A 19378-nucleotide genomic window follows, 5' to 3' on the forward strand; every position below is an offset into this window, starting at 1 on the left:
TCTCATGTAATCACATGCCAGACAAAATCCCTACATAGACATAAGGAAATAGGTAAGAAGCACTACCTGAGGAGTACCAATGGTTGCTGGGAGGGGGAGAGTCAAGTCAGTCCCTTTAAGGGTGTGACTTTGGAGGATACAAATTTGACTCTTTAGTATGCTCTCTCTCATATGTGAGAGAGAGAGAAAAATTGATTGGGGAATAATAATGGGACAGGGAAAGAGAGGAGAGGATCTAAATACAATAAAATATTGTATGAAATTCACAAAAATTCACAAAACTAAAAAAGGCATTGAAACATTAAGTGCTGAATAAGTGTTGATGAGCTAATGAACAGTACCTCAGTGACTTTCCACTGCACTTACCGGGCCTTTTTATTTTCCAGCTTCTTCCACAATTTCTATTCACAAAATGATTCTGATAAACATAGCCACAGTGAGTGGCTTCCTCCTCCCTGGGTTCTCTGAAAACAGGGAGATGCAGATCCCACAAGCTTTGCTCTTATTGGTGATGTATCTGCTGGGCTTGGCATGTAACATCATCATCATTATCACTGTCACAACGCAGAAACTGTAGTTCCAATCTCCAATGTATTACTTCCTGAGGCACCTTGCCCTTCTTGACATCTCCTTACTTTCTGTCACTGTCCCCCAGTCTACGCACAATTCCCTGACAGGAAGTGGCTGCATTTCCTATGCTCAGTGTGTGCTGCAGGTTTTCTTCTTCATGTCTTTGGCTTCTGCTGAAGTGGCCATTCTCACAGTGATGTCCGATGACGGCTATGTGGCCATCTGCCTCCCACTGCATTATGAAGTCATCATGAGTCTCACAACATGCAAATGGGCCATGACAGCTGTGTGGATAAGTGGATGTATCTTGGTAAATTTGTACATAGCAACAACATTCTCTGTCAGATTGTGCAGGGACAAAATTATCTACCAATTCTTCTGTGATGTTCTACAGTTGCTCAAACTGTCCTGTTCTAATGATTACCCTGGAGTGATTGGAGTGGTTGCTTTTATGTCTTTATTGGGGTTTGCCTGCTTCTTCGCCTTCACCCTCTCCTATGTCCACATATTCTCCACAGTCCTCAGGATGCCCTCTGTTGAAGGTTGGTCTAAGTTCTTCTCTACTTGCCTTCCCCACCCCTGTGTGGTCTCATTTTTTAGGTCAACAGGCGCCTGTGCATATCTTAAGCCAACCTCAGAGTCTCCAACTGCTGTACACCTCAAAATCTCTATCTTCTACATAGTACTACCCCGACAGTCAACCCTTTTATTTACATTCTGAGGAATGAGACCATGAAGGGGGCTGTGAACTTGATTTTAGGTAGTGCATTCATTCAGCCAAAAATATTTCTGTCCTGTTTTTAATAGCAGTAAAGTTAAACACATAAATGTTTTTAGTCATTCAGGTTCTTTTGATTAGTGATGTCTGTTAAGAGTAATACACTTTACCTGTAAATGAAACATTATATAAACATAATCTTTACGGAAGGACCTCTGATTTCTTAGCAGTTTATTATTGAAACATTTCTTGCTCCTTCAAATAATAAGAAAAGAAATAGTCACAACCTTGTAATATTGACCTAGTACTTCTGACCTCATAATGTACTCACACAGGACACACTGACAACCAAGCCCATGATTTCACTGCAGAGGCAATGTGATGATAATAAAAATAACAAAAGTGATACTTCACAAAATTCTACTCAACAAATCTTAATTTTCACATTAACCATTCATTTTCAAATTTTTTAGATTCAACTTTTCCTAAATGTAACATCAATGTGTTAAAATGGAATCTTATGACATCACCAGTTTCCCATTGTATTCTTATTATTATAATTTTCCTATAGTCACACTTTAACATACAAAGTAAAATTCATCTAACCATTCACTCATTAACATATATTAAGTACTTTTAATATTTTATTCTTATAAGTAATGCTAAAAATTGATTTTTTTCAGGGTGTGGTGGCACACAACATTTATCCCAGCACTCTAGAGGCAGAGGCAGACAGATCTCTGTGAGACCTGGCCAACCTCTTCTACAAAGAGAGTTTCAAGTCAGTCGGAGAACAGTAAGACAATATCTGAATAACAGGTTGAAGTTTTGCCTCCATTATTCTAAAGAATATGTCTATTGAATCAAAGTATACAAAATGTTCATCTCCCTTAAATTATATGACAATATATCTTTCCATAACCGCTACATCATTCTATGGGACAATTAATATTGTGAGGCCACAGCACCTTAGTTCTAAAACTCTGATGTTATTATTTCATGAGGAATGATTCATAAGGTTGAACTCATAACAGATGCTTGACATGCAATGGTAAGCATTATTGGGGATGTTGGAGATTTGTAAAAGTAGCAAAAACTCCTTTCCTAAGTGTTTTCAAGTGTGTGAAAGCTCAACAATCCAAACACTGACAATATTTTTCAATTGCAATATTTGTTTTCATTGTATGCATTTTTCTTTGATATTTTGTAAGAAACTTCCTTGATTTATAGAACCAGAAAAATTATTCAGCTCCTGATTATTTCAAGTTTTCAGGCCATGATTTCTATGCAAATTTTGTACACAGCATATGAAATTTGAGATTATCAAACTAGTTACAACAAAAGAGTCAAGTTCTCCAGGTTAAATCACAAGTGACAATCATAAAATCTTTTAGTTGGAGATATTAAACTCTACAATCTCCTTAGAAAACATGTGAATTATATTTCATTCATTTTGAGGTGCCAATAAAATACATTGAAACAGTTTCAAAAATACTTCCACTGTTGATTGTTATTGTGTTAGTTTCCTAAGTTCCAGGATGAGGAAATAGTTTCTTTTGTCTGTCTTTGTATTTTCATTTTAATGTATTTAGTTCCATGTTTTTAAAAAACGTATTGGATTATAATTACTGCATGATTTGGATCAAGTCACTCTTTGTTTCAGAAATTATTTTATCTATTCTGTTACCTTTATATATACATATATATTGAGCTTCTTCATTCATTGTGTTAATTCAATATAATTATGATCTTTCAGATAATTGAAAACATGTAAATTAAGTTTTTAGATGTTATCCTCTGTGAAACTAGTTTTTTTCCCCTAAAAGTTCAAAAACCTTTGTTGTGTGCTCCAAATAAAAGAAGAATTGGTCATTCTTTTGTAAAATGAACACATTTCTCAGCAGAAAAGCTATACAATTTTACATTTCTGGAGTTCATTTAAACACAACTCATGATCTATCCATGGAAAGTCTGTGATGAGCAACCCAAGACCTTTCAACACCTTAACTGTCAGATACTGACATTTCTCTTCCTTCTAAGTGATAAAAGAAAAACTCCCTCTCCTATTACCCTGCATCTAGAATGCAGACACATGACCTAAGGAGCAACACTAGATGCTCCTCTAGCACCAGAGCTCAGAGAAGAGCGCTGTGGGAAAGGAGTACCTAACAAATAGCATTCATTTCTAAAGCCATAGGTTAAGGCATTCAATTTTGTAGATGGGTCTGTGAGTGTAGAAACTAGTGCCAGAATCTTCAGAATATTCTGTGCCTGAGGTCACCTGTGTCAGCAGCATGTGTCTTGCTGAGCTGTTCTTGCCCCTGGGCTCATCACTTCCAGGTTTCATTATCTGCCGTCACAAGAGACTCTGTGGCAACAAGTGTTTAAATAAACTATTTTTTATTTGAGACAAAGCCTCCTTGTACCCTTAGCTGGCCTGGAAATATTTATTTAGATTAGTCTGGCCTAGATCTCATAGAGATTCCTTTGCCTTTGCCTCCAGAGTGCTGAGATCAAAGGCATGTGCCACCATGTCTGACTAAATAAATATTATTTTTAACTTATGGAGAAAGAAAAATGCAAAAATGTTACCAAAATTACATACAAATAGAAAGAGGATACAGCAAGTATAGCATTATTTTTATAACCTTATAATTCAAGGCTTTGGTGACACCATTAAGAGCCAAAGAAGAGGTGGAAGGAAGACTGAGTTGCAGGTGAAATGTCCTTCTCATGCTACATTCCAAATCAAGCTTGCTGTCCTTACCTCTGAGGAAATGAAGAAATGGTCCTCAGTTTGACCCTGCAGGCGCATGTTTCCTTCTTTGCTTCAATGTTTGCCATATTTCTCCAATAAAACACATCTGTATGCATTTGCCTAATACCTAATATGTTGCTATTCTGAGTACTTGGTCGTCCTGTAACATCTATGCCAAAGCATTATTCTTTGTTTAAGCTGGGTTGTTCTCTGATGCTGAGAACAGGATTCTGAGTGAGCAGGTGAGCTGAGACATGTCAGGGCTCCACAGACACCTGCAGTTTCTTCAGTTCTGATTACTGTCAAATGGGACAGAATATTACTAAACACAAATTTCAAGAAGAAATAAATAGTGTGCTATATTTGCTTTGGGAGATAGAGTTTCTCTTAAAATTGTTTACTGTTTAAAGGAGGTTTGTTAAAGACTGTGGATTTTCCTTCAGGAAACATGAACATGAATGAGCCCTGCTTTGAACAAACACTTCTTGTTTGCCTGACAGCCTGAGGTGAAGGATATAGAAACAGTATGTTTCTTTCGAAATCTAGTGTATTTGTTTGCACACAAAAAAAATTTCCTATTTTGTGTTCACCTAAAAGTCAACAGTCTTAGACTGTACACATTTATATGTAAGAAAATCTAACACAACCCAAGTTTACCCTGACAAGAATTTGAATCATGCACTTTATAGGTTGTATCCACAATGTAGACACTGTTTTCCCTTAGTTACCTAGTGGTCTTTTTTGTCCTCACATACACTGCTGCAATTCTCTGTGCATGTTTCAGGCACACTTCGTTTTCCTTGATGATTTCTCCATTTAATAAGAGTGAGAGGTGCTTCCCAGTGCCTGTGCCATGTGGCTCATGCCTGCCTTTAACCTAGCTCCAGGGGATCCAATGCCATTTTATGGCCCCTGAGGGAATACACACACACACACACACACACACACACACACACACACACACCTGTATGCTTTTAAAGGCATATGGATATATGAGGAATGCATGTCCTTAGCCTACCTATCTGGCATCCCTTCCAATCTAGTTAAGAACACACACTCCTGCTGTCAATTCCACCCTCTCTTCTGGCAAGAGGATGAGTCTGCTGCACCTCTCTCAGGCTCATGAAGATTGGTTTTGAGAGTTGTATAAGTTTACAGAATGTCTGCACATGGGTTCAGAAGCTTTATGAAGTCCTAGCTAAGCTCATATCAGTTTGAACAACTGTGCTACACACACGTGCACATGTGCACACACACACATAGCAACATACACATACGCACACTATTTTCACATACGCTACGGCCACCCACCCACATGCTACTCCTCTTTAGGTAAGAACGCAGGCACCTGTTACCAAATCTGCCTATCCCAGTTACCTGTAGAGGATTCCTCTGCTCCTCTTCCAGATTAGAAAGCATCAACTGTGAGACTCTTGTTTCTCACAGGGGTACTCCTGGGACTAGAAGCTTCACCCAGCCCTAGCAGAACCATTATCACCTGTGACACCCCATTAGAATATCAATACCGAGATGCCTCAACACTAAACCCATATACCATCCAATTGGTCCATGACCTAACACACTGAGCTAACAACAAAAAGGAATCCAAACACTCACTCAACAGAGCAGAGAACAGAGATCTGTAACATGAAACACTGCCAATTATGTAACTTCAGATCCACAGGCCCCATAAAAAAAACACAAAAAACTTGAACAGCAAGAACAAAATATCTTCTCCCCAAATTAGTACCACTAAGGAAAATTCCCCCCGAAACAACTTAGTTGGCATACACGATAGTTTGAAATTAGAAATAATGAATGTTTTCAAGAAACACAGTGAGGATAGGAATAAACATCAGAATGAAGACAGCAAGAACATAAAGAATTTAATGAAATGATGAAAACAATTAAAACCAAAGATAAAATTTAATAAAGATATAAACTCTCAAGAAAAGCCCCCCAAAATTAGGAGTTTAAATGAAAAATTCAGAAAGTTGAATTAAAAGTACAGAGGAAGGCTCACAAATGGATTGGAACATGTAGAAGAAAGAATATCATGTCTTACAAACAAAGCAGAAAAATTAAATCACTAAGTCAAATAAAATAGTAAATCCAAGAAAACCCACCAGGAACAGAACTCTGGGACATTAACTAAAAAGAACAAAATTAGGAGTAATAGGTATAGAAGAAGGAAAAGATATCCAGATCAAAGGCACAGAAAATATATTAAATAAACCATAGATGAAAGTATCCCCAATATAGGGAAGTAGATGCCTATTAAGGGACAAGAGGAGTACAGAACACTAAGTAATAAGGTGAGAAAATAAACTCCTTATATCATATAATATTCAAAACACTAAATGCTCAGAGCAAAGCAAGGATACCTAAAACTGCAAGAGAACTGACCAAGTCACGTATTAAGGCAAACCCGTAAGAACAACAATTGAGACTTCAGTGGAGACTTTGAAACCAGAAGTGTGTGGACTGATGTTCTATGAGTTACAAAAGAGCACAGATGCCAGGTTAGATTACTATACCAAACAAATATATTAATCATAGTCAAAGGAAAAACATGTTTTCATGATAAAAATAGATTTAAAAATTCATGACTACTAAGGCAGCTGTACAGAGGATGCTGGAGGGAATACTTAGGTCTGAAGAGACAGTGAAACACATCCAAGGGAATATGGAATAAATAAGCAATTCCAGAACAAAATGACAGAAGTTAAAAGTCATTATTACCATTCTTAAAAACTTTTACCATCAAAGCCTTAAATTCCAGCATAAAAAGACACAGACCAACAGATTGAATTATAAAAGAGAGCCCACATTTAAACATACTTCATGTATATGAGTGTTATGCCTGGATGTTTGTAAGTGCACCTGCATCGTGCAATGCCCATGGAGGGCAAAAGAGGATGCCCTCATTTTTATCTTTGTTTTATATTTACATTTAAATATACATGTATCTTTTCATTTAATTTTATAGGAAAGTCCATAATTATTTTAATTCAATATTTTATAATGTCAATACTATTTTCTCATCACTTCAATTTTTTGTTTTGTGAACGTATCCCGGTGCCAGCCAGCCTTAGATGAACAGCACCTGAAAGGTGGAGTGAGGATTGAAAGAAAAACAAGAGACAGAGAAAAGGTACTTGGTAGGACTGTCAGTAGAGACTGCAGCCCCGGTTTATTTTAGTTCAGCCTTCTTATACAGCAGAACATCAGATAACCACAATTTACTTAGCTCAATTAGCTTCAACAGCTCTTTTTTACCACCTTTATCTGAGGGTTAAGGAATGGTCAAATACTTGTAGTGAATTCCACCAATCTTCCCTAAATTATCAGCACATTCCTCCTGACTTGACAGAACAATTCAGTGCTTGTGAGTAAAACACAAACGCTTGAGTCAAGGTGAAAGGTCATAAAGTAAATAAGCAAGCCTCCCACAGCTCAATGTACATGATGGCTGTGCTTATATTAATAGCTCCCAACAAACGTAGATGGCTGCAAATATTTCCAAATCTATTTAACCATGTTTAATCTTGGGTGCTGGGATGATGGATCAGTGTGTAGAGTGCTTCCTTCTCAAGACTAAGACCTTCGTTCATTTCCACGGCACCCATGTATTAAAGCTAAAAACCAGATACATTAGCGGGAATAATTCCAGTGTAATACATGGTGCCCAGAATCTAGAGGATCCTGTGAGCTCAGTAGTCATTCAGTCTTGTAGAACCAATGAGGTTCTATGACACCCTGTTTACAAATAAAATGTAAGACAATAAAGGAAGTTAATAGATGAGATGCCAGTGTCTGGACCCTGCATGCACACACAGGAATGTGTACCTTCAGACTTGTGCACAGACATATACACACATGAATACAATACACCGCACATACTAAATACATACACAAACACACACCTGAACACACAACATTCCACATGTACACACAACACACACACAACACACACACACACACACACACACACACACACACAAATGCACAGATATAACCTTTAAGGTCTATCAATAAATACTACCACTTCAGATCCTAGAAATTTCATTGTTCTGAATAAAACATCATGCTGTGCCTCTTGAGTTATATTACAATACAAGGTTTTAACACAATTTCTTAAATATTCTATTGGGCTACTTTTATTTATCAGTGTAATTATTTCACAGTTTCACGCATACATGCATACAATGTATTCTAATTACACTTTCCCCTTACCCTTTCCAATATCCCTTCCAAGTCTGCTCCCCTCATGCTTACCAGGCCCATTCCCATTATCAGGTTCATTTTTTATGTTTTGTTATGGTTATGGGCTTTTTTTGAGACAGGGTCCCACTATGTAGCACTGGCTGTCCTGAAACTCACTAGGTAGAGCTGGCCTCAGACTCACAGACACCAGCCTGCTTCTGAATTCTGAGGGTATTAAAGATGAATATCACCACCCCCAACTAGTCTCATGACTTTTGATTTTGTTTTGTGTCCCATTTTCTTTACCAAGGTCATCTATATGAACATTGCATTGCAACTCTCCATGGAAGCATGGTAGGATCATCAGAGGTAACACAGATGAAGAAAAGGACTTCCCTTTTCTCAATTTATCAGTAGCACAATGCTTCTGAACAAGGATGAGCACGTAATTCAGGCATGGATGGAGGAAAGACTAAGGGCAGTACATCTCACTATTGACCTATTCTTATTTAAACAATTTATTTTTATTAACTCTTTGAGAATTACATATAATGTATTTTACTCATCTTTACCCTCATTAATCTCTTAACTCCTCCCAAATACAACTTCCCTCCCCCAACCAATCTTCATGTCCTCCTTTTTTAAACATAGCATATCAAATGCAAATTTCTCTGCCATTCGTGAGGTGGTCATTGACTGGAGTGCTTGACTTAATATTTAATGAACATAATTAATGAGATGTTAAAAAGCATATCCATTACTGAGTTATCCATAAGCTGTCTAGTGTTTTATTAATCCATATTTAGATATTTCAATAAATAATTACTGTATTTTGAATTAGCACATGATGGCAAGGGAATTATCTAGCACATAATGAAATTTTACTTAGGGCATCCTCTAGTACATGAACATTTCCTATAGTAGAATGTGCTGTGAAGCCCAATACTATGGAGGGTGATTGTGGAGACAGTGAGATAAAGAAGACATGTACAGAGAAGAAGAGAAGAGGCAAGATTAAACAGAAAGGAAAAGAAGAGAAATAGAAACAGATGTTGTAGAAGGGAACCGAAAAGAGCAAAAATTAGAAAATTTAAAAAAGAAAGAAGAGAAAAGCCAAATAAGTCTCCCAAGAATACGATAAATGTCAAAACCAAAATTTCACAAATGTAAAGACTAGTGGGGGATAAAATATGAAACATAAGAATAGAAACTAAGGGAAAATAAAAGTACTGGAAATGTAGAAGAGGGGAAGGAGTACACATGGAAGGGCAATGAAAGAAACACAAAAATACATTACCTCAAATTGGAAGCATCTATACAAACAAAGTTATCTGGATAACAACATCATAAACATTATAAACTACCACTGTCTGGGGTGGGAGAGGGGAAGGAGTACACATGGAAGGGCAATGAAAGAAACACAAAAAATACATTACCTCAAATTGGAAGCATCTATACAAACAAAATTATCTGGATAACAACATCATAAACATTATAAACTACCACTGTCTGGGGTGTATGATAATGTGATAGACAAATTCTATCAAAAATAATTTCACTATGACACTAGGAGTGGTGGTGCCCTTAATCCCAGCATTTGGGAAGCAAAAGTGGGCATATCTCTGTGATCACCAAGCCAGCCAGGGCTGCACAGTGAAACTTTGTCTCAAATACCATTGCATTTAATCCAAACAAGTTATGTGACTGTGTGCCTCCTACAGCAATATGAGGTCATCATAGAACCCAGAAAGTGCAGGTGAACTATGAGAGCTCTTTGGCTAAATGCCGTGATCTCAGAAACATTCTACACAACAACCACATTCTCTATCAGATTCTGCAGGGCTAAAATAATCTGTTGGGACTCAGGTTTGCTTTGCTTAGCAGGGGACCTGCTGGCTTCGGGGCAGAGGGTCTGATTGGTGACAGAGTCATAAATTCTGGGACCTGTGTCTTTTCAACAGGCCAATTTATTTAAAAAGTAGGTGGTTTTTATACATCCTAAGGAACTAGCAGTCACGTGGGATATGGCAGTCACATACAAAGATTTAGGGTACAAAGTACAAAGAAATTTAGTCTCTTGGCGCCAGAAGGATTCTTAAATTTTTACTCAAAGTTATCAATGTCCATCCGGTAATTCATTGGCCACAATGTTTTCTTTCTTAAAACTAAAAGCATGGTGAACTTTTAGCTTTTAGCTCAGGAGTAAACCTTTAACCTGGCCTATTCTTTTAGCCAAAGATAACTGAGTTATTTGTTCAGGACAAGGAGATGAGCTAAGGGTTGTTGACTAAAACACTTTCCCACAGAGCAGGGAGCCTGCACATTTATGACTGGGCCACTTCCTCCTGGTAGTCTAGCAGTGTTCTGCAAGACAAGGATTATCAGAGCCACTGTTTTCAGTGCCCCTCCCTTTAGCAGAGAATGCAGTCTGGTCCTATAAGTTTTAGGCTCACCTCACACTACGGCCTGGCATCCTGGTTCCCTACATCTCCTCCTTTTTTTTAAGTAAGAATGAAGTGATCATAGAGGCTACAGTATTATTAATCAAAATTGTAATACAGCGTATAGCTATTGGCGCTCCTGTAAAAAGAAGTACGTCAATCAATATTGGGCCCAAGAATGGAGTAAGCCATTGGAGCCATTTTGGCCAAGGTGTAGAAAATTCAGACATCTTATCAGTTTCCTTTTGTAAATCATTAATCTGTTGGTCTATAGTATGTGAAAAATCAGACAAATTAAAACAACACAATCCTGGACATGTGATTTTTTAACTGCAGATAGTCTATAAGTAGCTCTATTTTGTAGCACAGCAGTTTTTAGTTCTCCCATTTCCTTATTAATTGCTCCTAGTATTTTTGTAGTTATGTTTGCTGTTTTACTAGCTATACAAGCAAGTTTAGATATCTCATTTTGCAATCCAGTTACCAAACCAGGTATGGGGAGTAAAAAGACAGAACTAACAGCTACAGCTTTTGGGTCAAGTAGCTTGAGTGAATCATCACAATCTTCAGCTAAAGGGTTATCAATGTCCATCCGGTAATTCATTTGCCACAATGTTTTCTTTCTTAAAACTAAAAGCATCGTGAACTTTTAGCTTTTAGCTCAGGAGTAAACCTTTAACCTGGCCTATTCTCATATCCTTTGTCCATCCTTTTTATACTGTAACAACCCTACACAGACCTTCATCACCTGCCCAGCTCTCTGATTTCTCTGTCAATTCTGGAAATATCCAGCCATTATAATTTTCATACATAAAGCTTAGCCAGGGATAGCCAATTTATTTGTTCAGGACAGGAGATAAGCTAAAGATTATTGACCAAAATGCTTTCCCACAGAGCAGGGAGCTTGCACTTTTATGACTGGGCTCCAACATCCTCCAATTTTCCATTTTCCTTTTTTAATAACCGTGAGACACAATAACATTAGTATTGATGACACACATTTTAGCTTTTATGCTATTCACAGTCAGTATAGTTAGAACACAGACAAGAAGAACTTCAGGTTTAGAGATATCTTGGCCATTTTAGGCTCACCTCACCCTACGGCCTGGCATCCTGGTTCCCTACATCTCCTCCTTTTTTTTTAAGTAAGAATGAAGTGGTCATAGAGGCCACAGTATTATTAATCAAAATTGTAATACAGCGTATAGCTATTGGCGCTCCTGTAAAAAGAAGTACGTCAATCAATATTGGGCCCAAGAATGGAGTAAGCCATTGGAGCCATTTTGGCCAAGGTGTAGAAAATTCAGACATCTTATGAATTTCCTTTTGTAAATCATTAATCTGTTGGTCTATAACATGTGAAAAATTAGACAAATTAATACAACACATTCCTGGAAATTGGCTTTGCTTAACGGGGGACCTGCTGGCTTCAGGGCAAGAGGGTCTGATCAGCGACAGAGTCATAAACTCTGGGACCTGTGTCTTTTCAACAGGTGAATTTATTTTAAAATCTAGATGTTTTTTATACATCCCAAGGAACTAGCAGTCATGTGGGATATGGCAGTCACATACAAAGATTTAGGGTACAAAGAAACAGGACATTTAGTCTCTTAGTTGGCACAAGAGGGATTCTTAAATTTTTACTCAAGGTTATCAACGTCCATCCAGTAATTTATTGGCCACAATGTTTTCTTTCTTAAAGGTAAAAGCATGGTGAACTTTTAGCTTTTAGCTCAGGAGTAAACCTAAACGCTTAGCCAGGGATAGCCAATTTATTTGTTCAGGACAGGAGATAAGCTAAGGATTGTTGACCAAAATGCTTTCCCACAGAGCAGGGAGCTTGCACTTTTATGACTGGGCATCTTCCTCCTGCTAGTCTAGCAGTGTTCTGCAAGACAAGGATTATCAGAGCCACCGTTTTCAGTGCCCTTCCCTTTAGCAGAGAATGCAGCCTGGACCTGTAAGTTTTAGGCTCACCTCACCCTTGGGCCTGGCATCCTGGTTTCCTACAATAATCCATCAGTTCTTCTGTGATGTCCCACAGTTGCTCAAGCTCTCCTCCTCTAATATTACCTTGGAGTGACTGGAGTTGTTGCCTTCATTGCTGTTGTGGCATTTGCCTGCTTCATTGCCACGCCCTCTCCTATGTCCAGATAGTCTCCACTCTGAAGTCCTCAGGATGCCCTCTGCTGAAGGTCTTTCTAAGGTCTCCTCCACCTGCTTTCCCCACTGCTGCATTGTCTCATTTTTTTCTCTGCACAGACACCTGTGTGTATCTCAAAACAACTTTAGACTCAACAGCTTCTCAAGGATCTCATGCTGTCTATCTTTTACACAGTATTATCCCTGACACTCAAACTTGTTATCTACAGTTTCAGGAATGAGGCCATGAAGGGGGCTGCAAGGGTGTTAATGCCAGGTGGAAAATTCTTTCGAAAAGAATCATTTAAATTTTCTTCTTTGTGACTGGCAACATTAAACACAACACTTGAATGCCTTTAGTACATAATGTTAAGAACACTAATAAAATATCTTTTAGATAAAGTATATTATAAATCCTTTGTATAATTAAATTGAGGTTATATTTTCCTGTTATTGAATTCATTTTTCTTTACTTTCAAGTAAACAGAAGGTGAATTATTATAATCAACTAATATAAATCCAGAACTTCCTAACTCTCCCAGTTGATACATTGGCACATGCATAGATTATCAGCAATTCTCATATGGGTTTTAAAAACATATTTATGGGCAATATTAAAATAAGTACAGAGTGATTATATTGTCTGATAACTTAATTTATCATGTGAGTCATAATTTTAATATTTATCATTTAATTTCAAAAGTTCACTTGAATTTCTATTTTTCCACATATACACAATGTCTATCAGCACAAATATGTATGATATTTTACATATCCATATAACTTTACATTTACAGTTCTCTTGGGTGCAAGAATTCACTATAATTAATATAAAATGCTAGTAAACTTCAACTATTTAACTTGTACCAATTACTTTCAATTTTGTTTACTCATAAGTTGAATTAAAAATGGAAATTCTTAGACACAGTCAATACAACTCACTCATATACTCCACATATCTAGGAATCAGAGACAGGGGTATCTCTTTGACTTTATGGCCAGTCTACTCTACATAGTGAGTTCCATGTAGCCAGGATTTCGTAGAAGACGAAAAAAAAAAAAAAATGAAAGGCAGTGTTTTCTTCCTGTTCAAGGAATGGAGTTGTTAAACCAAAGCATGCAAAATTCTGAACTCTTGCCAATTTGACCATATTAGGTTCCAAAGTACTGAGTATGTGACTATGAGCAGTGTAGGGTCAGGTTTCTCTATGACATTTCACAGGATTTGTCATTTCATAGAATAAATATTCATTAAGTCTCTTGTCTTATTGGTATCTGAAAAGTATAGATATCTTAGGATGTACAGAGCACTGGAATCTTTGACAAATTATTCAGTGGTGTAATTTTACTTTTCTTTACCTTTTCAAGTGTGTGGAATTTCAAGGTACTGACACACTCGTGACATTTGCATATTTTCCATATTTTCATTTCATTTTATGGTTTATGTTTGACTGTTATTTTAAAAGGCTTTATTAGTATCATAACTCATGTTTTATATTGAAAACTATTTTCTCTGTCCCTTTTTATTTCCATTTTCTGATAATTGTTTATATTCATAAATTATAACATTAAAATTATGTGGTTTTTAATGTATAGCAATGATTTAACTCTTCTTAAAGGACAATCATGAGATTCTAAGAGCTCAGTTACTAGAACATTCCATCTGTAAAAATATGCCAATAAAACATCTTATCACATTTACCAACATCTTATTCTATTGGCTTATTTTATTTTATGTTTTGTCCTGTTATTGCAATGAATAGTCTGAATCAGAAAAAGAAACATTCAAATGTACTTTCTATGTTCATTATTATTATTATATACTTAAATTTTTGGTAAAAGATATATTGCTTATTACTATGGAAAATAAGTGGAATGGCATTCTTCAGTCTATAAAGAAGTTTTAAGATTGCAGTTTGTGTTTGTGTACCAGTGAATGTGTGTAGGTGCAAGCTCTAGTGTCACTGTAACCTACGTGAAAGAAAGAGACATCATTCAGGTGTTGATCTTTTTCCTGCCACTGATTTTTTTCTTATTTTGAGATTCAATTTTTGCTACTGCCTAAGCCAGGCTATCCGGCCCACAAGATTCTGATATTCTGTCTCCAGTTTCCACTTCTCATAGGCTGCTGTGTTTAAGGACATGTGCCATTTCCTTAGGATTTTATATGTGTTTAGGGTTGTCTGGACAGTGCATCCAGCACTTTTAAGCACTCATCCATCCCTAGAGGCTGTAAAGCACTTTTCTTATTTTCTCATAGGAATATTTTTAGTATCCTCACTCATCTTAATAAATATCACAATTGTCTTTGTGATTGAGTCTCATGATAGCAACCTAACATCTTCTTTCTGTTACTGAAAAGGCTTACCTTAGATCTCCCCATGGGGTACATGCTGTGCCAGTGAGCCACTGTCATGATGAGCAGCAGTTTCAGAGCACAAGAGTACAGGTGTGTCAATTCAAGTGTTGATGTGGTAATGGTATGACTCATTTGGGCAATTTTTAACAATATTTTTTACTATTATTTCTTTTCTTAGAAGAAACATATCATTACAGCTTTAATATGCTTAATAACAGTTACCAGAGCAAGGATACAGCTCTTTCAAAAGTGGCTAAAAATTTTAAGGTTCGCTGTTGAATTAATACAATTATACAATATTGAACTCAGTATAAGCCCTGTAAGACATAAAAAAATAAGTTTTTAACCTTTAAAAAAGATCTCCATTTTGTTTTAAAATATACTGTTTCTTACAGAAAGACTCATTGTTTTTGCTAATAATGCTGAGATGTTGGTGCATGTGTCTCCAATCTGTATGTATTTGATTATTACTAGTCATAATTGGTTGCACTCAGATCCCTGGCACCTGTGTATGTCTATAAAGTCATTGGGCAGATTTCAGTGGTAATGTTTATCACCTCTACTAAACAGATCCTCAAACGACCTTAAGAGTAAAAATAGGTTTATCTGGGCCAACTGTATGGCCTTAAACACCCAAATCTCCCATAGCCTCCCTCCCGCCACTAGAGTCCTTATACTCTGTTACCCTGCTACTGTCTGCTGTGTTGTCGGCACCCCAAGCCATTCCCCACTACTTGTCCATCTGGTGAATCTAGTCAGCCTATCTAGAGGTCTTTGTTTTAGGAAGGTCAGTTGTTCCTCATCTAGCAGCAATCAGTTGTCAATATTCCTTTAGATAAGAATGGGGTCTGCTGTCCATTTTCCCAGTTCTATTCTGGGTTACTATCTGGGAGTCCCTTGGGCCACCCTGGCCAACAACTCAAAAGAAGGTATCTCCTATCTGGCATTGTTGCTTGTTATGCAGACTTTAGCAATAGTTGTTTATATTATTTATTCATGTTGAACAATATTTTTTAAAGGCTGACAAGTCACTTATATTGGCCCCTTAATAGTTTTTTATATTATTTATTCATGTTGAACAATATTTTTTAAAGGCTGACAAGTCACAGAGAGGTGCAATAGGAGTGATTTGTCCTGTTTCAATGTAGAACAAAGTGCCTCTTGTATCAACCATGGGATGAACAATAGTGGAGTGATTGGGAAACATTTCATTTGACTATCTTTATTGTATTAATGGGTTGGTCTAAAATACTTCCTCTTCTCTTCTCTTGTCTCATCTCCTCCCCTCTCCTCCCCTCCCCTCCCCTCCTCTACTCCCCTCTTCTCTTCTCTTCTCTTCTCCTATTCCCCCCTCTATCTTTCCCTTCATCTCATTCATTATCAGGACCCGCGTTTGCTTTGCTCAGCAGGGAACATACTTGCTTCTGTGGCAGAGAGACTGGATTGGTGACAGAGTAACAATGCTGAGACTTGTGGTTTCCTTCACACAAGTCATTTATTACAAAATTCAGAGGGCTTTTATACATTACCAGGAACTGGCAATCATGTGAGGTTTTTCAGGTACACACAAAGATATAGGGCACAAAGAAATAGGACATATAGCTTTTTAGTTGGTGCCAGCAGAATGCTTAAACTTTTACTCAAGTTTACCTATGTCTATCTGATAATTTATTGGGCATAATGTTTTCTTTCTTAAGGCTAAAAGCATGGTAAAGTTTTAGCTTTTAGCTCAGGAGTAATCTCTTAATTAATAACAGCTGTATTTGTTCAGGACAGGGTGATGAGCTAAGGGTTGTTGACCAAGGTGCTTTCCCATGGAGCAAGAAGCCTAAATTTTTGACCTAGCCACTTTTCTCTTCCTAGCCCCTAAGTGTTCTGCAAGACAGAGATATCAGAGCTGCTGTTTTCAGTACCCCTTCCTTTAGCAGAAAATGTAGCCTGGACGTAAAAAGTTTGAGGCTCATCTCATCCTAGGGCATGCCATCCTAGCTTCGTACAAGTCACCTGCATGTTGGAATTAAAATTGGAACAAATACAGATTTTTACTGTAAACTGAAGAGTGAATGGTGAATAGGCACAAAAGCTCAAATTTTTACTCTAAAACAAGCAGTGAACAGATGCCTTGTTTATTCTCTGCAAAATAAAGATGTGAGAAGGGAAAACTGATTTCTGATTTTGCTTTCACCAGGAGACACCAGCATGAGATGGAATAATGCCTATCTCATATTCATGAGGCATGAGGAAGACCTGGTTTTGAGGCTGAGGATTCTCCAAGACATCCTTTCTCAGATGATGAATCACCTGGGCACAAGGGAACATTAAACTCTTACCAGGAAGAAAAATATCAAAGCACCAGTAGATAGCTTTATGTACCTGCTGTCAACATCACAAATGACCTATGGAATAGTGAGTGTCAGCCACTCAGGGGGCATTTTGGATATAGAATGAATTAACATCACCATCCTACAAAGGTCTCACGAAAATAAAGACTAACTTCTCTGTTATGAGGAAGGTAGGTCACTGTGAATCTTACCTACTTCTGAGGCCACATACTGCAGGTGTGAATACCATCCTTCCAATTTTAATCTAGTTCTCATTTTTCTACTTTCTTTTCAACTGCTACTGCTTAAAGTGAATGTTCTGTAATTGTTCCATGGCTGTAACTGAAGCAAGTGATGTAAACAGGAGTGAAATACAACAAACATGCCAGAACAATTTCTTAAACACCAGATAATACTGAACACAAGAATGCAAACACACAATCTAAGCTAAGTGTGTAAGAATTTTATGTAAGTAGGTATACATATCCAGACATGTGCCTTGGCAGCATTAGTTTGGTTTTGAGTTTTATCTCAAATACACTGACTGTGATCACAGCAGAAAAACAGAAACACAACACACTCATTCCCTAGGGGCCCAAAAAGCCACTTCTCAATGTGAACCCCATTCTGTCTTCTAGAAAGGACAATGATTTCAAGTGTCCACAGAGAGCTATTATTCAAGTTCCAAAATAAAGTTTTCTTTACAGGGTAACATGTCAGCTGCTTAAACTCAGTACACTACACAAATGTATGGGAGCCAAATTTCAGAAACCATTCACCAATATCCCAGTACGGTATCCCTGCTAGTGACTTTACAGTAATGGGTTTTACCAGTGAAAGGAGAAGAACAATTTTTATGTGGTAATCCAATTTTCTCTGAGGTACTACCACTAACTTGCACTCAGGCTCATCCTCCTATAGAAACTGGTTTCCTACTAAAACATTGAGTACCACATAGGTAAGAATCTAAGCTTCATCCTTTAGACTCTCACATCAAATGAAAACTGATAATCTAAAGTTTTCTAACATTAGTTTTTGAAACAAGTAATACTGATTAAAGTCATAATTTGTTATGTTATCTTTGTACTTCATTTCATGTTTTTATTTTCCAGTTGTGTCCACAATTTCTTTTATCAGCATGATTGTGACAAACGTAACAGCAGTGACTGACTTCCTCCTACTGGGGTTCTCGGACAACCAGGAGCTGCAGATCCTGCATGCTTTGCTCTCGATGATGTACTTGTTTGGTTTGGCAGGTAACTTCATCATCATCACCATCACAACAATGGACCTGCAGCTCTAATCTCCAATGTTTCACTTCCTGAAGTACCTTTCCCTTCTCAACCTCTCCTCCCTTTCTGTTACTGTCCCCTGCTCTATCCACAGTTTCCTGACTGGCACTGGATTCTTTTCCTATGCTCAATGTGTGTCATATATTTGGGCTGGGCTGAGGTGGCAATTCTCACAGTGATGTCCTATGACCACTTTGTGGCCATCTTCCTCCCACTTCATTATGAGGTTAGTATGAGTCCCAGAATGTGCAGATTGGCTGTGGCAGCTGTGTGGCTAAGTGCAGCCATGCCAGGAACCCTGTGTACAGCAACCACATTTTCTATCACATTCTTCAGGGCCAAGGTAGTCCACCAGTTTTTCTGTGATATTCCCCAATTGCTCAAGCTCTCCTGCTCCAATGATTACCTTGGAATGACTGTAGTGGTTGCTTTCATGGCAGTGGTGGGAATTGCCTGCTTTACTGCCATTTGCCTCTCCTACATTCAGATATTCTCCACAATCCTCAGGATGCCCTCTGTGGAAGGTAGGTCTAATGTCTTCTCCACCTGCCTGCCCCACCTCTCTGTTGTC

The 19378-nt window shown here is 37.6% G+C and overlaps 1 protein-coding gene across 1 annotated transcript; it reads left to right on the plus strand.

Moving 5' to 3' along the window:
* Positions 1–589: 589 nt before the first annotated feature.
* LOC103739312 (olfactory receptor 14J1-like) lies at positions 590–18818 on the plus strand. Its single transcript, XM_017799781.1, has 2 exons — positions 590–1112; positions 18628–18818. Exons 1-2 carry the CDS (start codon positions 590–592, stop codon positions 18816–18818), a joined length of 714 nt encoding a protein of 237 aa, XP_017655270.1.
* The last annotated feature ends 560 nt before the right edge of the window (positions 18819–19378 follow it).

The sequence above is a fragment of the Nannospalax galili genome, unplaced genomic scaffold, assembly GCF_000622305.1.
Source record: "Nannospalax galili isolate Female #2095 unplaced genomic scaffold, S.galili_v1.0 scaffold3759, whole genome shotgun sequence".
Taxonomy (NCBI): domain Eukaryota; kingdom Metazoa; phylum Chordata; class Mammalia; order Rodentia; family Spalacidae; genus Nannospalax; species Nannospalax galili.

Coding starts and splice junctions, on each gene's coding strand:
- LOC103739312 (XM_017799781.1), top strand. CDS start 590: ATGTATTACTTCCTGAGGCACCTTGCCCTTCTTGACATCTCCTTACTT. Junction 1,113..18,627: donor CAGGATGCCCTCTGTTGAAG/GTTGGTCTAAGT, acceptor TTTATTTTCCAG/TTGTGTCCACAATTTCTTTT.